General features: G+C 51.4%; 1 protein-coding gene across 1 annotated transcript in view; it reads left to right on the forward strand.

Moving 5' to 3' along the window:
• tcf12 (transcription factor 12) overlaps positions 1 to 20,067 on the forward strand; it is a gene marked incomplete at its 3' end in the record, with an annotated part of 81,188 nt that overhangs the window by 26,479 nt on the left and 34,642 nt on the right. The window contains exon 6 of the mRNA XM_084436786.1: positions 15,556 to 15,617. Within this exon, the coding sequence (XP_084292912.1) occupies positions 15,556 to 15,617 (62 nt within the window). The remainder of the gene's footprint in view (positions 1 to 15,555; positions 15,618 to 20,067) is intronic.

Below are 20,067 nucleotides of genomic sequence, written 5' to 3' on the forward strand. Positions count from 1 at the left end.
ACAGGGATTACTCACACACAGGCCATCGCCCCGGCTGCTATCGCCAGGCAGACACCTGAAATCTATTAGATGGCAAGTTAATGGGCCAAGGAGACCAGGTATTGGCCCAGCACCCCAGAGACCACGGGACCCTAGATGGAGGTGCCCACCCCCTTCCCCACTGGTCCCAGCAGCCCCCCAGCCCAGAGCCTAGCTCCCTTGCCTGTGCCTCTGGGAGGGCTGGGTCTCTATCTGGTCCCAGAGGGGATCCCTCCGTATACATGCTGCACGCCTCGTACTGTAATTAACATATAGCCGACATAGGAAGACAGATTACCCATGCGTTTCAGGGTTAAGCTGTGCAAATTGCAGTGTAGCTAGTTAGTTATATATCCTTTTAGACTTCAGACCAGACTCAGTGCCCTTTGTTTTGAGAATCTCATATATTTAGCTTTTAACTGTGTAGCCACACATTTGGGTTGTGTTTTAGAGTTCAAGAGATTTTACTGCTATGCAACAAATAGGCCTAGAAGAGTAGACTCAGGTGGATATAGGTTACTTGGCTCTCATAGAATAGGAACATTAGAGTTAATAACAATTTGTTCACCTTGAAGCACGGCCAGTCTCACCTGTTTGTGTTTTGTGTGCTCATGACTTTACTGTGTGTTGAGAGAACCTGACGTCTTTCACCCAAGTTCAACTCTACATTGGCTTCTACAAATGAGACCAAGTGTTCTTGTACTGTGAAAACTTGTGGACCCCATATCACGCAATGTTGTTCCATAGTTAAGAAACGTAATCTATGACATCGTAAGACTGGCACAATCTCACTGAAAGTTTCTTGGCTAGCACCACAAAATTGTATCCAGTTTGTAGTTGGTTGTTTACTTGAAACACGTGATTCAAGAAGGGTAGGCTACTGTATATATTTGCAGGCACACATTGGACGTGACCATACGGATGCAAGTTTATAGGCTACAGAAAATGTAGAAATTTAGATAGCTAGCCTACTGTTCTTACTAGCTAGATATCAAGATAGCTACTGTTTTACTACAGTCTTTAGCGTTCTTACAAACATTATTACTAGCTAGCTAGCGTTCTTACTAGCGAACTACTATAGTTATTAGTGAACTAGCTACTATTCTTACTAGCTATACTGTTCTTACTAGCTAGCTACCAGCTACAGTAGCTACCAGCTACGTGGACACAGGGATCAGTCTGATTTACGAGGTTGGACCCAGGAGGGAGCAACCCGAATGGTGCTGAGTTGGTACTCTGCACATAGCAATATCCCCTGCGTGGGCACGCACGCCTGGAGGCCTCAATGCTCACTGCCCGCGCACCGCCATGCGTTCGGCCCATAGGAATTTTGTGGCACTGGACAAGAAACTTTCAGTGAGATTGTGCCACTCTTACAATGTCATAGATTAAAAGTAAGTAAATATAGAACAACATTGCGTGATATCCGGTTGGGACAGTTGGAATGACCCTTTTTATTTCTTTTTTTAGGCTACAGATCAAATTCAAGTCAGTCAAATTCTCTCAATCACACAGACTACACACTGTTTATAAAGAATTGTAACAAATATTAGGCTAGTTTCTGTATGAGTGTCTGTGTGTGTGTCTTATCTGGGTGGTTAAAAGCTGTAATACACCCTGTCATGAGGAATATTTAATTGTGGCGCATGGACAGCGCTGGCGTCTGAAGATTTGCATCCCCATTTTCAGCCTGCTGAGAGAATGTTCCGTCGTCAGAACAGAACCCTCGTTCTCCTCCTCTCCTCCTCTCTCTTCTCTGCTTTGTGCTAAATTAATTCTCCGCGCACAGAAGAATTGTTCTCATCTGTTTTTCATCTCGTTTTGATGGAACCTAATGGGTTTCCGGGAAATGAAATTATGAAGTAATTTAGTGACAACGCAAAGTGTGCAGAACATTTTGTAGCCTAAGGTTTTGTGCACAGGAGGGGCAATGGCAGCACCAAGATGGATTCACTCTGCCTTTTATGCAGCAGGGGAAGAAAAAAAAATCAATCTTCTTTCAGTGCCTCAGTAGTGTCTCCTTTTCTGCTCTTTGCTTTTAATTGTTCCTCAAGGCTTATCGTGGTGCACCAAATCCCACCTCGGGCTGCTGTCCCCAGCGTGTTTTTACCGATGCAGGTGTCGGCGTGCGAGTGCGCGGTCCCGCGAGAGCCCCTCCCCTGAGTCCCTCCTCCCAGCCAGGCTGTGATCGTGGCCAGGTGTTGCTCAGGTGCGCGCCCGGGTACCACTGCAGTGTGGGTCACAGGTGCCGCCAAGGCTGCTACCAACCCACCCCCCCCCCCCCCCCTCTCGTCTGTCACTCATCACACACACACCCCTCCTCCTCCTCCTCTCTTTCCCTCCCTCTCTCTCTCTCTCGGCAGGCTGGGGATCGCAAGATCCCCGGTTCGATCCCAGCTCCCGGCATTGTGCCGAGGTGTCCTTGAGCTAGACACTGAACCCCAAAATCGCCTACGTGCAGCAAGAAGAACACTGGGCCTTTCTCTGCAAAGTTTGCATGTTCTCCTCGTGTTCGCAAGGGTTTCCCCCATAAAGAACCCAATATGAAAAACACGCAGAGGAACAGATAGCTAACGCTGTTCGTCCCTGGAGAAGACAGACAGGAGCACTTGGACTGGTCCCCGGGCGCAGCTCATGCACGCGCCCTTGTCTGCTGTCGGCTGCCCTTGGGGGAAGGAAGGGTTCAGGGATCATGATTGGTTAAATGCAGAGGAACATTTCATTGACGACCCTAATGTGCGTGCGTGTGCGTGTGTGTGTGTCTACCTAGTGTCGCCGCCCATTGCACGTTTGTGTTGGTGTCTGACATATGACGAATAAACCATGTGTGTTTGTTTGTTGTTGTTTGGATCCCCATTATCTTCTGCGACAACGGTTGCTAGTCTTCCTGGGGTCCACATAAAAATGATACAAACACTGACAATATACAGACATACAAAAATTTGAAGGTACATAGTAAAAGTTAAATCCAATGCATGTACATCTCTTCATGTATTATTCTACATCTCCTGCTTATGCCAACCGTGCGAAGCCTCTGCAGTTTGGGAGGTTGAACTGCTAAGCTTATGGCTGTTTGGAGACACACACATACAAACACACACATACACACACACACACACGCCCGTGTCCTTACCACAGATGGAGAGTTTTACTCACAGGTGTGAATCAGAGTGGATCGTTTAAAGCTCTGAGTGAATCTGGCAGTGGGTCCTGTTAGCCATACCTGCTGTTAGCTGTACTGAACTAGAACACAGAACCAGAAGTGTTTTTTCCGACGTTTAACTCTGGAAGACGGGCCGGATCGCATGGCCTCGCCACCCATGTGTGTCTGTGTGTAAAGCGTGAAGTCACAAGCTCAGTTACAGCAGTCACTGCAAACCCCGTACGTGTTCTCTCCCATTCTATTAAAAGGTGCTTAGTGACAGATTGACCCTTTGTCTTTTTTTTCTGGATGGTGTTCTTTGGCAGAGGAGAGGAGAGAGAGAGAGAGTGAGAGAGAGGAGAGCGGAAGAAAGAGGAGGAGTAGTCTAGGGGATGTAGCCGGTCATTATGCAGAGCTGCAGGGTGCGCTTATCTGTTACTGTGCTCGGTGGAGCGTGAAGAGCCCAAGACGAGCTGAAAGGGCACAAATCCCCTCTCCTCCGTCCCTGTGCCCCTACCCTCCCCCCCCCCCTCACCCTCCTCCACTCCCAGCCCCTCGTCTCCCCCCCGTCTTGCCCCCACCCGGCCCCTGCCCTCCCCAGGCCCTGGCCAGATGCACCCCCCCCCCCCCCCGAGCCTGCTGCCCGTAAGGCTGCCCAGCTGCAGGGGATCAGCTGTAGCCTGGCTGGACCTGTGGGGAGGGGTGGGGGTTGTGGTTGGGGGACTGGGGGGCGCTGGCTCTCCCTCCGAGGAGGAGGAGGAGGAGGGAGGAGTTGGGGCAGGGCCAAGGTGTGGTGATGTAACAGGTCCCTGAGAGGCAGCGTAGCGGCCATGATTACACAACAGCGGAGGGTAGAGTCTCTTCATGCTGTCAACCGCCTCCCCCATGCCACTCCAGCTCGCTGCTCTACATGATAGTTAAATATTTATAACGCAAGGTGTGACCACGGATTAGAGGTGCAGAACCACAGATGGAACCGGGTCTTCTATTCATTCAGGTTTAATAGAATGAACGGATTTATGATGCCTTCATTCACGGCGTCCTGTTTTTCTTTCAGATCCCATGTACCTTACTGCTGCAGTTTTTCCCTGGTGACAAAGCCCACCCACTCTTGTGAAGCCCACACCTAAAGTCTGACATGTGTATTCCCATACAAATCACTGTAATGCTAAATGACACGTCCCCCCCCCCAAAAAAAAAGCACCGCTCACGGTGTCTCTGCCTGCATGCGAGATACATCGACTATCCGTGAGCTGGGATTTTCAGAAACGTGAAGGTTGTTGTGTTCTTGCTGGGCTTCGATGACTGAATCCTGAGCTGTCGCCACTTAGCTTGAGCTCTTTCTAAACAGGCAGAACTAAACAACAGCAAAAAAAAAAAAAAAATCTCCCTCAAATCCCTATTGGAGAGCATCCATACTTTCAGCTTAGATGTAGCCATTGGTTCTCTCTCTCTCTCTCTCCTCTCTTCTCCCTCCCTGCCTGTCTGCCATCTCTCAGTTCTCTGTAAGCCACTCTCTCCTCTTTTTGGATCTCTTCCCACTCCTTTCTCTCTCCTCCATCATTTTCTCTTTCACCCCCCCTCCCCTTTCTTCTTCTCTCTCTGGCTAGCCTCTCCCCTGCGCTAGCTGGCAGCTGATGCCAATGAAAACGTTAGTGATTGTTAAATGAAAACACAAAGTTGAAGGGCCATGATTCATTAGGAAGGAATGCCTGCTAGTGGGCCGACTGAAGTCTCCTGACTCCGGAGTCCTGAATCCCCATCACAGGCGGACAGCCTTGGCTACTGTGCCCCCCATAGATGTGCCAGTGTTGCAGCTGTGACTCTCGGGCACAGCGCTTTAGCTTGTTCCTTCGTAGGGGAGCTACGGGACTCTCTGTGCCTTCACTCTCCCCTACAAGCCTCCGAGTCTTGATGCTGAAGTGTAACTCTGCTCTGTGAGGGATTTTTTTTTCATCACACTGATTATTATTTCATACCTCCCACAGTGGTGATCTTGTCCAAGTCATCAGGGAGGAGGCGACATATGTGTTGTGTGACTACATGAGGCTTAGCCTGGCTCCGTCGTTGGCACTGTCCCTCTGAGTTTGCAGATGTCTTTGAGAGCGCGCAGGCTGTGCTACAGTTGTTTCTCAGAAGAGCCCGGCATGAATAATTGACTGCGTCTCTATAACCTAGACTGACAGTGTGATTACACGCCCATTCATAAGCGTCCTGGCCCTTTGAGCCCGTAGCGAGAAGAGGAGATGAGTCGTGATCGTTGAATAGACAGGTCTGTCAACCAGTGGTCCCACCCCCCACCCATCTGTCTGCCTCTGCTCTGACACAATCATCCAGGTGCACTTCACCCGCCTCTTATACACCCCCCACACACACTTCACCCTCTCCTACACACACTCACGCACACACACCTGGCCTTGGGAACCTCAGGTGGCTTATGCAGCACCCCAGCCCACCCTAAAAAATATCCATCTTCATCCAATCCATAGAGGGAAATGAATCAGGAGAATGGATCAATGTAATCGTGTTAGTTTTCCCGTCATACTCGGGGGAGCCGGGCGACGCAATCCCCTCTCCCAGGATGCATAGGGAATCCACAGATTCATCACCCGCTCTAATATAATCCAACCTGCAGGGTTTGGCAAACAGCACACACTCGCGCCTCCCCTGAGCGCCCGCACACACACACACACAGGCCAGTTCCCCCCATTTTGTCCCTGTTCATCCATATTAAATCTTTTATTACACATATATTCTTTTATTCATTACTACCCCCTCTAGCCTTGGGCGGGGTGGTTTATAATGAGATATTAATCCTGCATTTCAGCTGACATATTTATATGAGGCGGCAAACATAGATTCAAATTCTCTTTTGTCATTGTGTAGTGTGCTCATCTGTGTGTGTGTGTGTGTGTGTGTGTGTGTGTGTGTGTGTGTGTGTGTGTGTGTGTGTGTGTGACTGAATGGACTGTCTGTGCGGGATGTCTTCACTGCTAATCAACCACCCTAGTTCCTGACCAGCCCTGTCTCTGTCGGTTCTAAACACTTGTTTATCTTGGTATCATTCATGTCTCACTGGAACAGGGGAGCTGTGTGGACTGGAGCCACCTAAAAAGTGTTTTTTCCTGACAAAAGACTAAAAAGCCTGAGATGGAGTAAACCTGTCTATAACTTGACCAGTAGTTAAATGAGAGCCCACACAGAGAGCTGGCTTAGGCTGCACGGTATCACTACCCACCTTATACTCCCCTCTGGCCAAGCTCAAACTCTCTCTCTCTCTCTCTCTCTCTCTCTCTCTCTCTCTCTCTCTCTCCTCTCTTTCCCCTCCCCTCTTCTGTTCCTCTCCCTTTCTTTCCCTCTGTCGCTACCCCCCTGCCCCCCCTCCACCACCACCTCCTCCTCCTCTCCCCCTCCCTCCTCTCTTCCTCCTCCTCCTCTCCCCCTCCCTCCTCTCCTCCTCCTCCTCGCCTCCTCCTCCTCTCCTCCTCCCTCCTCTCCTCCTCCTCCTCTCCTCCTCCTCCTCTCCCCCTCCCTCCTCTCCTCCTCAGCTTCTTTTCAAGCCCCCTGCTGCTGCCAGAGAGATGGAGGTGGGGAATTAAATGCTTAGTCAACTCAGAGAATTTAAACGGAGACCTCTTAGACCTCCCTCCCCCCTCTCCCCTCCCCCCTCTCCTTAGCCGCACACAGGGAGCCACCCTCCCGACACAGAACACATCCTCGAATGGCTGCTCTCCCTTTCTGGACCATATTTGGCCTGCGGTTTTTAACCTTCGCAGTTCAGCGCTGGTGGTGGTGGTTGGGGAGGAGGGTGGGGGTTCTGTCGTGGCCGGGGGCTTTTTTTAAGGGGGGGCCGGGGGGGGGGGGCACCTCGCCAGGGTTCCTGTGTAAGGGAATATGCCCACGGTGCCATGTGTGACTAAGAGCGGGATCAACATTCCTGACCCCCGTGTCCCATGCTCGCTCCGACGTCCTTCATCCCAAGGCTTGTGACGTCTCATTGTTTAACAGTTGCCCTGGCATCTAATACCCGCCGCCCACACACGCTCTTTGATGTGGCACGCTGACTGTGCTCCAGTATCTGTCTGGGGATAAGCAGGAATCCACCCCCCCTCCCCCCCAAGCCTTTTTCTGAGGCTTGTTAAATGTATTCCTGTTTTCTCCCCGGATGCGCTCGTCGGCTCTGACATGGCCAGGGCCCTCACGCGCCCGCGTGGTCGGGGCACGTCTACAGTGGCCACGCCCCACGGCGGCGAGGTTATTAGATAGCTCATTGCCGCTGCTCCGCCGAGAGAATGGATGTGTGATTATGAAGTCATCAGCCGTGAACCGGTAGTAGGGCCTCTGGAGAAGCCCCCCCCCCCCACTCTCACCCCTCCTCCTCCTCTCTGATGGGGTCCTCGGGGTGCCATTGATTGGTGACCATGTGTTTGTGTCTGATAGACTGTGAAATGGTGTGTTGCGGCGCGGCTGTGTCCCACCTGCATCCCACCAAGGTGATTGATTGGTTTGGTCATGTGGAATGTTCCCATCTGGTCCGCAGTAATGCTTTTTTTTTTTTTCCCCTCCCTCATCTGTGAATAGCAAGCATTGGCTGGAGGATAGTTAGGCTTGGAGAACGCCAAAGGCCAAACGAAAACACCCACATCCCCACAACCCCGCTTATCCCACCCCTTCCCTTTTTACCGGCACCGAAAAATCAAATAGACCAAGACACAGCACCTGATTATCCTGCAGGGTGGGGGGGGGGGGGGGCGTTGGGCAACAGCCTCTTTTTTAGCAGGTTGGAGGGGCAGCGCTGGGTGATTTTGAAAGGCATACTTCAGGCCTAAAGGATATGTGTTATAATGAAGGTCGTCTTTGATCCAGCTGAATATTTAGAAGCCCTTGTCATGATTGGAAACCATTTCATGCCCCCCACCCCCCCCGTTCTGAACTTGAGAGAGAGAGACAGAGGAAGCCTCTCTTTGCTGTTAAAGGAACCCTTTTCATTTTTGTAGAGAGAGCATGACTCACCTTAAGAAGTCTGTTTCATTGTCTTGTGAGATACCTGCTCTGATTTCTCTTAATCCTGGCCTCTCTCTTTTAATTGATCTATTCATTCCACCTAATGACTAATTACACATCAGAGCGCATCAGCGGAGGCATTCATCATTGTAGAACGTAATAATCAATGACATTTCAACAAAAGAAAAAATAAATATGCAAATAAGGACTCATTAACATTTGCGCTAGCTGTTTGAATAATGTTGCCGCTGACAGGACTGTAATTAACAGAAATTGATGCTGAGCTCAGGGCGGGAGAGAAAGAGAGAGAGAGAGAGAGAGAGAGAGAGAGAGAAAGAGAGAGAGAGGGAGAAAGAGAGGGGGAGGTGGGGGCTGTTTCCCCAGCGCTTTGTGTGGCCCCAGGGCGGGCCCCTGACATGCTGCTACCTGGGCTTTGCCAGGCTGGGCGGTGGGCATGACCACCCCAGGCAGGGAGGAGGAGGAGGAGGAGGAGGGAGGGGGTGGGTGGGGGGGTCCACTCTCCCATCCCTGACCTGTCCCCCACCCCTGCCCCCCCCCCCCTCGCCCCCCAGACAGACATTTACTGTCAAACAGAACCTGTTGGAAAACATCAAACGGCCGCAACAGGATGGACACACACAAACACTTGAGAAGAGGGGGAGAGAAACAAAAGGACCCATTTTAAAAGCCAGGGGAGCCAGCGAGTGGGTGTGCTGCTTTGTTCCTTGTTGTGATGTCTTGCCTGCCTGCCTGCCAATGGGCCGCGTTTGCAGCCACTGAGCATGCCCAGTGCGGTGCTTTCATATGTCAGGGTTTCCAGAGAGACCCAAAAAACAACGTTCCACTACGGGGTTAGTGTAGAATATCACGGTGGAAGTGCCGGAGTTTGCAATCGAACTCCCTATGTTCACTTTCACGCCGTGGGTCTCCGAGTGTGCCTGCTCATTCTTGACATTTTCTTGTCTGCTTTCCTGTTTTTGTCACGGACACCCGACAGAAAATGCAGCAAACACAATAAAGCCGTTTATGTCTTTTTTTTAGGGGGGGGCAGCTCGAAGTGCTGATTATAACAAGTTGAAGGAATGTCCTTTATTGCACGTGTTAGCTCTGCCATATGGCCCAACATGGAACATTAACTTGACAGGGATAATGGATTGCGGTGTGGTTCTAGCACTATGCAGGGACAGGAGAGTGGGCTGGCTGGGTTCACACACACACACACACACACACACACACACACACACACACACACACACATACACATACACACACACAGAAAACACAAAAACAGAGGTGGGGAAACGACACGCGATAGGTTCATTCGGCTCCAGCATTACCTTCCATTTCCTCATCCTGTGCTGTGTGCACTTGTTTTGTTGGGTGGGAGTGAGGCGACGCGTGGAGAGGGGAGGGGTCCCTGGATGGAAAAACAAAGAGGCCCTCGGAATGCATCTGAGAAGCTGTGGCGCGGTCGGGCTCACTAATTGGCTGTTTTTGTGGCTGGGGTTTTGAATTGATCCCTGGAGATGCTTAGATCACTAAGTCTAACAGTATCAAAACAAGAGGCACCGCGCAGCGTTGCAATCAATAGAGGAGCCACACTGAGAACGGCCTCTCACAAGCCTGCCTTTTAATTCTGGGGGGGGGGGGGGGGTCTAGAGAGTGTGACAGAAGCAAGATAAGATAATTTTGCTAATTTTTCCTATTGATGGTAACTTTCCACCATCAGCCATTCAACAACACCTATTAATACAAAGATTATTCATAATCAAAAATGTGCTTTTCAATCTTAAGAGATTGTGTTGTAAGGACTGCATTCGGATTCAAAATGCACAGAGGAATATTATTAAACACTTAACATTTGTCGCGTTGGGTGTTTGCCACTGAAGAAGTCTTTTATTTCCCCCCATGTTCAGATTGATTGTCTGATAGACTGCGTCGTCAGTGCTATTGATTTGCCTAGGAGACACTGATAGCCAAGGTGACTGTCCCCAGTGGACTCCATTTATATTTAGCTCCCTGGCAGCGTTGGCGGTAATTAAACAGGTTTATTCCTGTTGGCTTTGCGGCGTGCGTCCGGGGGATTGCATCTCTGCGCTGATGTCAAGTCTGTTCTTGGTGGACGGATGCGCATGTCAACACCTGGACAGCCCCTGCTGTCTTCCTCCCAGGCAGAATGATGAATTTATTCAACGTCACCATCCATCAAGCCTCTCCAGCCTCGCCCATGCTCAGGAAGTACAGCAAAATACGAAATAAATAACATTAAAAACTAACGCAAACTGTCACAGACAAGAATCTCAAAATGAAACAGTTGAGAGAATATTGCTTTCTGTACCCTGACTGCACCTGCTCGTAACAAATCCGGTAATAAGGATATTAGGGCTGTTCAGAACGCCACGCTGCCCGTGATAGTGGAGGGCAGGCCTGCTCCAGGAGATAATATACAAAGCATGGCTGAGGCCTGCCTACGACTCCTCATGTGAAATTGGTCTTTTATTTCGCCGGTTTTCCCTTCCCTCTGTTCGCTCACAACAGGTTAGAGGGTTTGATGGATGAGGTCTTATTTCAGACTTCAGTGCTTCATAAAAGAGAATTAAGATTTAATGGCTCGAGTCATGTTCTGGCTCTGTAAATATATAGGTTATTACTGGGCCCTTTTCTCCTCAGATTGAGTTATGTCTGCCTCAGACAGAGGAGAGAGCTGTTTCTTGATGAGGGTGTTTTTGTCTAGCTAATTTGGCTGCTTGGCTGTAGAAGAATCCTAGCTGTCAATATGTTCCGCATGATTTATCCCTGGTTTTCCACAGCCTTTAACACCTACTCTACACTGTACAAATCCAACAGAGCTGCGTTGAGGAATACATATTCACTTACTCACAGGTAACATCAGTACATTAACTGGGATATTTACCTGGATTTTAACAGTAAGTTCTGCCCAGTGGCTATATTCAATGGCTCAACTATCATAAACATGGCTCAAGTGTGTCGAGAAAAGTACTGTAGAAAACATCCTTGAAAACTTCCTTGAGTTTTGCTCATGTTCAAAGGGCTGAGTTAGCAGTCCCATGCAGCAGTGTCCTCTACTAGTTAGAATCGAAACACACTGGCCTGCCCCCCCTCATCCTGTGGGATCTGAAAGCTTCTCCCACTCTCCCCCTTTCCCTCTCTCTCTCTCCCTCTCTCCCCCCCCCCACCCTCTCTCCCTCTCCCCCGACCCTCTCTCCCTCTTTCTCTTTCTCTCCCCCCCATCCTCTCTCCCTCTTTCCCTCTCTCTCCTACCCCCCCACCCTCTCCCTCTTTCTCTCTCTCCCCCCACCCTCTCTCCCTCTTTCTCTCTCTCCCCCCACACCCTCTCTCCCTCTTTCCCTCTCCCCCCCCCACCCTCTCTCCCTCTTTCTCTCCCCCCCCACCCTCTCTTCCTCTTTCTCTCTCTCCCCCCCCCACCTTCTCTCCCTCTTTCTCTCTCCACCCCTCCCCACCCTCTCTCCCTCTTTCTCTCTCTCCCCCCCCCACACCCATGTCTTGTATCCTGGCCTCGTCCCACACATCACACTCCGCGTGCACTCTGCTCTTAAAGTGTGATGATTTTGCCCCATTCATCATCCCCAGTCAGAGATCTTCTATAATGTATGATGTGTCCTGCTATGGAGGGGAAGCGCCTGCTGGTGGCTTCCAGGGGGACAGGTACGGGGAGGCAGGGGGGTAGTGCTGGGGGCCAGGCAGGGAGAGGCAGAGGGTAGTGCTGGGGGCCAGGCAGGGGGAGGCAGGGGGAGGCAGGGGGGTAGTGCTGGGGGACAGGTAGGGGGAGGCAGAGGGTAGTGCTGGGGGACAGGTAGGGGGAGGCAGAGGGTAGTGCTGGGGGACAGGCAGGGGGGGGCAGGGGGGTAGTGCTGGGGGACAGGCAGGGGGAGGCAGGGGGGTAGTGCTGGGGGACAGGCAGGGGGAGGCAGGGGGACAGGTAGGGGGAGGCAGAGGGTAGTGCTGGGGGACAGGTAGGGGGAGGCAGAGGGTAGTGCTGGGGGACAGGCAGGGGGGGGCAGGGGGGTAGTGCTGGGGGACAGGCAGGGGGGTAGTGCTGGGGGACAGGCAGGGGGGGGCAGGGGGGTAGTGCTGGGGGACAGGCAGGGGGGTAGTGCTGGGGGACAGGCAGGGGGAGGCAGGGGGGTAGTGCTGGGGGACAAGCAGGGGGGGGCAGGGGGGTAGTGCTGGGGGACAGGCAGGGGGGGGCAGGGGGGTAGTGCTGGGGGCCAGGCAGGGGGGTAGTGCTGGGGGACAGGCAGGGGGAGGCAGGGGGACAGGTAGGGGGAGGCAGAGGGTAGTGCTGGGGGACAGGCAGGGGGGGGCAGGGGGGTAGTGCTGGGGGACAGGCAGGGGGAGGCAGGGGGGTAGTGCTGGGGGACAGGCAGGGGGAGGCAGGGGGGTAGTGCTGGGGGACAGGCAGGGGGAGGCAGGGGGGTAGTGCTGGGGGACAGGTAGGGGGGGGCAGGGGGGTAGTGCTGGGGGACAGGCAGGGGGACAGGCAGGGGGGTAGTGCTGGGGGACAGGCAGGGGGGTAGTGCTGGGGGACAGGCAGGGGGAGGCAGGGGGGTAGTACTGGGCGACAGGCAGGGGGAGCGTCGGGGCAGAGCGGTTATTGATCACAGTGCCCCTCTGCCTGTCACTCCCGGAGCAGTGCCAGAAGGAGATGAAGGATGCGATTAGATAAAAGCGGGTTAGGGAGCTGCATCCACGGTAACCAGGATGGAGGGAGGGAGGGGGGGAGAGGGGAGGTGGGAGAGGGGGGGGGTATGAGAGGGGAGGGGAGGAGAGAGAGGAGGAGAGGAGAGGAGAGGAGACGGACCACCGAGCCCAGAACCCTGTTAATCCGTGACCTCTACACAGAATCCTGAAGTTCATCTCTAACCGTGCTCCCACTTGGCCCCTCCCCTCGCCTCTGCCCCCTCCGCCTCTATCTCTGGCCTCTTGAGTGAGTCATGGCAGAGAAGAGGGGCGCACAGTTAGAGGGGCGGGGGTGGGGGTTGGATGGGAGGTGGTGGGGGGGGTCATTGGCCTCACAGCTGCACTAGCTGGCACCAGTTCCCTAAACATCAGCGTCTCAGCCAGCAGCCCTGTTCGGTACAAACACTCCCGCCAGAAACACTTAAACAAAATTGCAATGGCAATGGCTGTGGCTTTCTCACACTGTTGATTTTTAACATTCCAAGACACTACCCCCCCCCCCACTTCGCTGCTTCTGGGGGCTTTCATCACTTAGATGACTGTGTGTTATAAACAAGCCCAGGTTATTTTCCCCTCGTCTCTGTATTCTATGGGTAGTGCTGTCATCTGCAGCAGTGCTTCATATACACACTGTTTTTACTCCTCTGAACCTGAAAGATTTGAGGTTTTTTTTACTTCATCTTGAAAAAAGAATCAGTATAATGCTTTTTTTGTTCGGATTTACATATTTTACGAGAGTACTGCACCACACTTGCTGTACCTAAAATAGCCCCCCTCAGGTTTACAGCACAGGTATCTGTTTCTGAACGTCTGTACAGTCGTCTCCCCCCAGCTCCGGGCGCACATGTCGGTATTGTCGACGGCAGCAGGTTGGTACTGTAGGTGCGCTGACAAGAGAACAAGAACGAGAACATCCCTTTGTTTACCGAGGGCCCCCCCCCCCCAGCGCCGGCCGATCATGCATGGCGGCGCTCTGAACAGTTAAACGCCTGTTTACCGTTCGGTTCCTCGGGGATCTTTTCTCGTCTCGGTTTCGAGGCCGCGCCGTTGATTGTGCCGGGGTCCCCAGGCACGTTATAACAACGCTCGGCTTGGCAGGGGTCACGCTCCGGAGGGTCGAGGTGGGGGGGGGGGGATGGGGGGCGTGCCAACGCCACGTCTCCCCCCCGCCAGTGCAACCCTGAGAGGATGTTTTTCCACACGTGTGTGTCTCAACAACAACACTCGCCTCCATCAATTATTCACAGCTGAAACAGAGAGCCTGTGACAAAACACATGCTGGGGATGAATATTTCACTGTTGGACATGAGTCATGACCGCCACTTCAGAGGAGGGTAGGAGTGTGTGTGTGCGCGTGTTTGTGTGTGTGTGTGCGTGCGAGTAATCCCCTGCAACTCAGGAAGCTCATCAAAACGAAAGATCTAACCTCTCGCCAGTCACACACGACAGCAGATGTCTCGCCCGACCGCGGCGGCGCGGGGTACGCAGTAGTTAACCCACAGCCTTAAAACACTCCTTCCTCTCGCCAGGAAGGTAAAACCCAGACATGTTATATCATAATGAGTCGTGTTGATTCCACAAGGGAAGCGGCTTTGTCAGTTAAACCACCTTACCTGATTTCTGCCGCCTTCTCCCGTCTCTTTGGAAGCGCCGTCTACATGTGGTGCGACTGCCCTGGGGCGCTCCTCAGATAGTGAACGTGTGAATTCTCCCGCTCTGCTCTCCGGCGCGCACCACTGTGATGTTCCCATCAGTCAGCCAGTAACAGAATTTTCCCCAGCTACGCAAGTTCATACTGCTCAAGTTCATACTGTTCAACTCGCTAAAATATTTACCTTTTCCCCTGAGTAAACAGAATTTAGTTTCGGTGCTTGCGTCTGTGTAATGTTTGGGGAAGTCTGACAAAAAATAATGTATGATGTTGTTAAAGTTGTTTATCATTTTCTTGTAGGAGCAGTCTTGTTTTGTTTGCTTCCACCGGGGGGTGAAACTGCTGAGTTCAGATATTGTGAGGAGGATGATTCATGTGCGTTGAGGGCTGTGTGTTTTATTTGCTCTCCTGACGGCTGCTTGGAGGCATCTCGAGGAGGAGGAAGAGGAGGAGGAGGAGGAGGAGGAGGAGTGCATGCATGCCAGACGCTCGACACTGATGGAGGGACTGTGCCGGGGTAGAATCTTTGAGCTCCGTCAGTGAATATTCCTCAGTGAAATATTCCACAGATCTGCCTTATGATATGCACTGGCGGTTCAGGCCCTGCGTGCACGGTTGAGCTGTGCAGGCCACGCTAGAATAGGATGCCAAAAGAACTGCTCGCAATATTCCTCGTACAGTTTGCTGCGGAACTGTCGAAACCCTGTCCCCATGTTAACACTGTTGTAGATTTTGTATTAAAACATGGTGTCCGGGCGCTATCATTATCATAACTGTGATGTACTCTGTTCCTCAGGATGCGTGCGGGGGTGCTTGCCATCACGTAGACTCTAAAGCCTAATTTATACTAATATAAAACGGCTCATGTCTCATGGCTCTTGGTTGCCATGGAATGGAATGCCTGGGCATTGTCTTTAGCTTCCATTCCATGGCAACCAAGAGCCATGAGACATGAGCCATTAGCCGTTTTATGAAGTATAAATTAGGCTTAAGCACTTTCCTGTCTGTGTCTCCTCAGGTAAAACAGAAAGGTCCACGTTTCCAGCCTACGGGAGAGAGCCTGGGGTGTCCGGCTGCCAGGTATGTCTCGTGTCAGAAGCCGTTATTGGAATTGAATATATATCTATATACAGTATATATATATATATATATATATATATATATATATATATATATATATGTATATGAGAGAGTGAGAGAGAGACAGAGACAGAGAGACAGAGAGAGAGAGAGAGACAGAGAGAGAGAGAGACCACCTCTGTTTGGTAAATCTGACTTGTTTGCTGATGTCTTAGAGTGCAGTCACCACTGATAAAGTGTGTGTCCATCAAACCAGAGAGAGAAGGTGTGTGTGTGGCCCAGACGGTGTTTTAGCGTATATGTTCTGAGGGGCGAAAGCAGGAGAGATTATGGGTGACTGACTAGAGAGGAGGTGTAAGCAGGTCTGGGGTACCCGGTCAGGTCTGTCTAGCTGGGGCAGCCCCTCAGCCACCCCACCCCCCCACACCACCACACACACACACAGAAACACCACTTTCAGCACCTCCATTAAGCCAGGGTCACTGAGTAGCGCCCAGCTCCCCTCACCACAGCCACACAGATGTTCAACACAAAGGCCTGATTGTGAAGCACAAGCCACAGCTCCCTCTCTCTCTCCTCCTGACGTCAGCAAGTCAATGGGGAGAGCTCTCATATTCTCTCTTTTACACTTCTCTCTTTCCCCGATCTCTCATTCTTTTCACAATCTCTCTCGGTGTGTTCCACTCTCTCTGTCTCTTTCCCATATATCTTATTCATCCTTCTCTCTCTCTCTTTCTTATTCTCTCCATTTCATTCTGTCCTGCTTCTACTCGATCGCCAGTCTCTGTATTACTGTACCTCCTTTGGCATGTAACTAGTCAGAGGCCTTCCTGAGAAAATGGCCCCCCTCTGGTTTTACTGTTCCCTCCCACTGGTCTCAGTCCTGAGTGTTGACACCCCCCCATCGCGGCCAGTGATTGGCGTGTGCGTGCAGAGTCTGGGCTTTAAGATTAGGTTAAGGGATACAGCAGAGAGGGTCTTCAGGAGATAGACACCTCTTTGGGCTTAACCCCGGAGGTCAATGGATCGTCTGATCCTATTGACCCACTTGTTAACCCACTCCCTTAACCCCATACTAATCAGACGCCATAGAAACCCCCCCCCAAACCCACTCCCTTAACCCCATACTAACCAGACACTATAGAATGCCAAGCCCTTATTGTCAGAATAAACAAAACATTACACTGTACGTTACACACCACTCACTACCCAGTCAGAGAGAGAGGTCTGTGCTTGTAGTCAGACACAGGGAAAACATGGCTGTTGTGTGAGAGCTTGTTAAAACCCATTCATAAAAGAGCTTTCTGAGAGGGAGCGCCAGTTCAGACATTTTGTGTGGGAACTGGGGAATTGACGCTGGTCCACAGCTGTGAGATCTGAGGCTGGCAGAGACTCAGTCTGTCTGGTCGCAGAGGAAAAACAGGAAGACCCAAAAAGCAATTTCATTCCTCAGAGAACCTGGGAAGAATGCAAGGCTGGAAACGCCAATATTAATATTGTATGACCGCGTCGCTGATTATTGACAGGGCTCTGCTTTCCTCTCACACAGCGGAGGAAATCGGGCACGAGCCAAGCGTCTCAGGTGCAAAGATTATCAGGCATTGTTTATCTTTTAATGAGCAGCCCAATGTCGACGGCAGCTTTATAACCCCCCCTTGTCTGCAGGATATTTCACAATCCATCCTGCAAACCTAATAAACGCTAACATTTGTATTTTCCTTCGCCAAGGACCAAGGATAGAAATTCGAAATACACAAACAACAATCTATCAAAAGGTTCCCTTTTGGAAAGTCCCGTAATTGCTCCAGATATCTGCCAAACAGCCCATCAGTTATGGGCTTGTCATCAAGCCCTGGCAATTTAGCTTGCGCAGCAGCATATTATTGCATCATTTGAACTTGATGTAGAACTCCCTGTGTCTTATTGGGTTAGATATTCAGAGTGCCGCAGCCAGCTGTGGCCCCTTGTTCTGCCCCGTTACTCTGCACTAGAGCATATCTCATTTACAGCAAACCAGATATCTGATACTGTATGTGTGTCAGCCCGTGGTCGCTAAGTGCACACCAGCGAATAAGGAACATTGTAATTTATCCCATTCTCGACGTGCTTGTCGGTGGTATTGGTGTGGCTCTACTGTGGCCCCGCCTCCGTGGTGATGTCAGGAGGACGGCGATCTGGAGGGGACCGGGAGCGGGGGGCGTGTTCCGTTATGGTGCCCCGCGGGAGAGAGGGGGGGACACACTGTTCCGTGTGGGCCCATGTTGAGTGTGTATCCCGTATCCCTGGTGAGATGAGGTAATGAGGATGGCTGATTGTCTGTGTATGTGTGTGTGTGTGTGTGCGTGTGTGTGTGTGCGTGTTTGTGTGTGCGTGTGTGTGCATGCCCGTGTGTGTGTATGTGTGTGCATGCCTGTATGTATGCATGCGTGTGTGCGTGCCTGTGTGCGTGCCTGTGTGTGTGCTTATGTGCCTTTGTGTGTGTGTGTGTGTGTGTTTGTATGCATGTGTGTGTGTGTGCGTGCGCGTGTGTGTGTGTGTGTGTGTGTGTGTGTGTGTGTATGTGTGCGTGTGTTTGTATGCATGTCTGTGTGTGTGTGTGCGTGTGTGTGTGTGTGTGTTTGTATGCATGCCTGTGTGCATGTGTGTGTGCGTGTGTGCGTGTGTGCGTGTGTGTGCGTGTGTGTGTGTGTGCGCGCGCGCGCGCTAGCGACAGCGGGGTTGGCTGGCTGCCGGGCTCCCTGCTTGCCGAGCGTGACAGTGTTCTGCAGGTAGCTCCTGCGCCTCCGGAGGGGCGGATTAGGCTGATTAATGTGACAGGATGCAGTTGACAGATGACTTCCATTATCTCCTCAAATCTGCCTGACGTTTCACTGTGCAAGATGAGCGTTCAGATGTGAAGAGGCTCAGCAGAAAGCACTGCGATTTCCACAGATTCCCGACATAATAGAAAGATGTGTCGGGCACCGGCCCTCAGTGAGATGATAGACTTCAGTGTCATCCGAAGGCAAAGTGGTTGTCTTTTCTAAACGCTGTGAGGAGGGAAGGGGAGGGACACTTCCATCTGCTCGTTATAACACTCAAGAGTGCCTCACAAGAGCTGCTCCTGCTTACTCAATTTCACTCACTCGCCTTGTCGACCTTCACATCTCTGCACGTCTTTTGTTCTCCAAATCAAAGATTGTGGGTTTAGTTTCATGGTTAAATAGACTTCTCATGATGTAAAAAAAATAAAAATAAAAAATCGGCTTAATCAACACGCATGAGTGCCCACTGAAGAACGCCCAGGGCTGTAATACTGGTAGACTAGATGGTCATTGGTATTCTAGCTGACCTCTGTCCTGCCTCCCCTCCCTGTCTCTCTCTCTCTCTCTCTCTCTATATATATATATATATATATCTTTCTCTCTCCCTCTCTCTCTCTTTCCCCCTCCCTCCCTCCCTCTCTCTCTCTCTCTCTCTGCTCCCGTGCTGGTTTCTGAAAAGGAAAACTCTAATATCGCTTCAAGGATTTGATATCATTGAACCGAGGCAGCAGGCAGCGGCGGCGGCCGCAGCAGTGGGTCTGTTGTGCCGTGTCAACGTCAGTGCCATCGTCTCGGTGACAGGCTGTCAGTTTGCGGCGCCTGTTTCTCCCCCGTTTCTCCTGCAGTGAAGCTGTGCCAGAACTGATTTTCACACGACCTGATGGCCTTCATTTCAATCTATTGGAATAAGGCTCTAGTATTTTTATAGTATCACGTCCAGTCCACGCCAAGTTCTGGCTTTTTTTTTTAATGATAGTTGATATTATATACAGTAAGTTATTAGTTGATTTTACCCTTGTAATATGATGACATAGATAGTAAGATTTTTTCCCTTAGATCATTATCATAGTTTACCCAAGGTCAAAGACTCCTTGTGAGTGGTTACTGAGTCCTCCGACACACTCTGTCTTCCATGGGCGATTCCTGGAGGCTTGCGAGACAAGGCCAGGCCAGACGAGGAGCTGAGGGAGAGACAGAGAAAGAGAGAAAGAAAAAGAGAGAGAAAGAGAGCGAGAGAGAAAGAGATATACAGAGAGAGACAGAGACACAGAAAGAGAGAGATAGAGAGACAGATATAGAGAAAAAGAGAGAGAGAGAGAAAGAGAGAGTGAGACAGATATAGAGAAAGAGAGATGGAGACAGATACAGAGAAAGAGAGAGGAGGGGGGGGGGTCTACTACAGCACTCCTCTGAGGTATCCTAACTCACCTCAGCCCTCTGCCTCCAGCAGATTAGCCTAATTGTGCCAGAGGCTTAATTGCCCCCTTAACCCCATCTACTGGGGGCCCACTGGAGTGGATACAGCCTGAAGAGGAGGGACGAGAGGTCTTCCCAGAGGCCATGCTCGGTCAGCCAGCCCGGTCAGTCGCCTGACAGCCTCAACCAGAGGACGCTGCTGGGGGAGGCCTGCTAATCTGGACCCGTCA

Source organism: Borostomias antarcticus (genome assembly GCF_949987555.1).
Source record: "Borostomias antarcticus genome assembly, chromosome: 4".
Taxonomy (NCBI): domain Eukaryota; kingdom Metazoa; phylum Chordata; class Actinopteri; order Stomiiformes; family Stomiidae; genus Borostomias; species Borostomias antarcticus.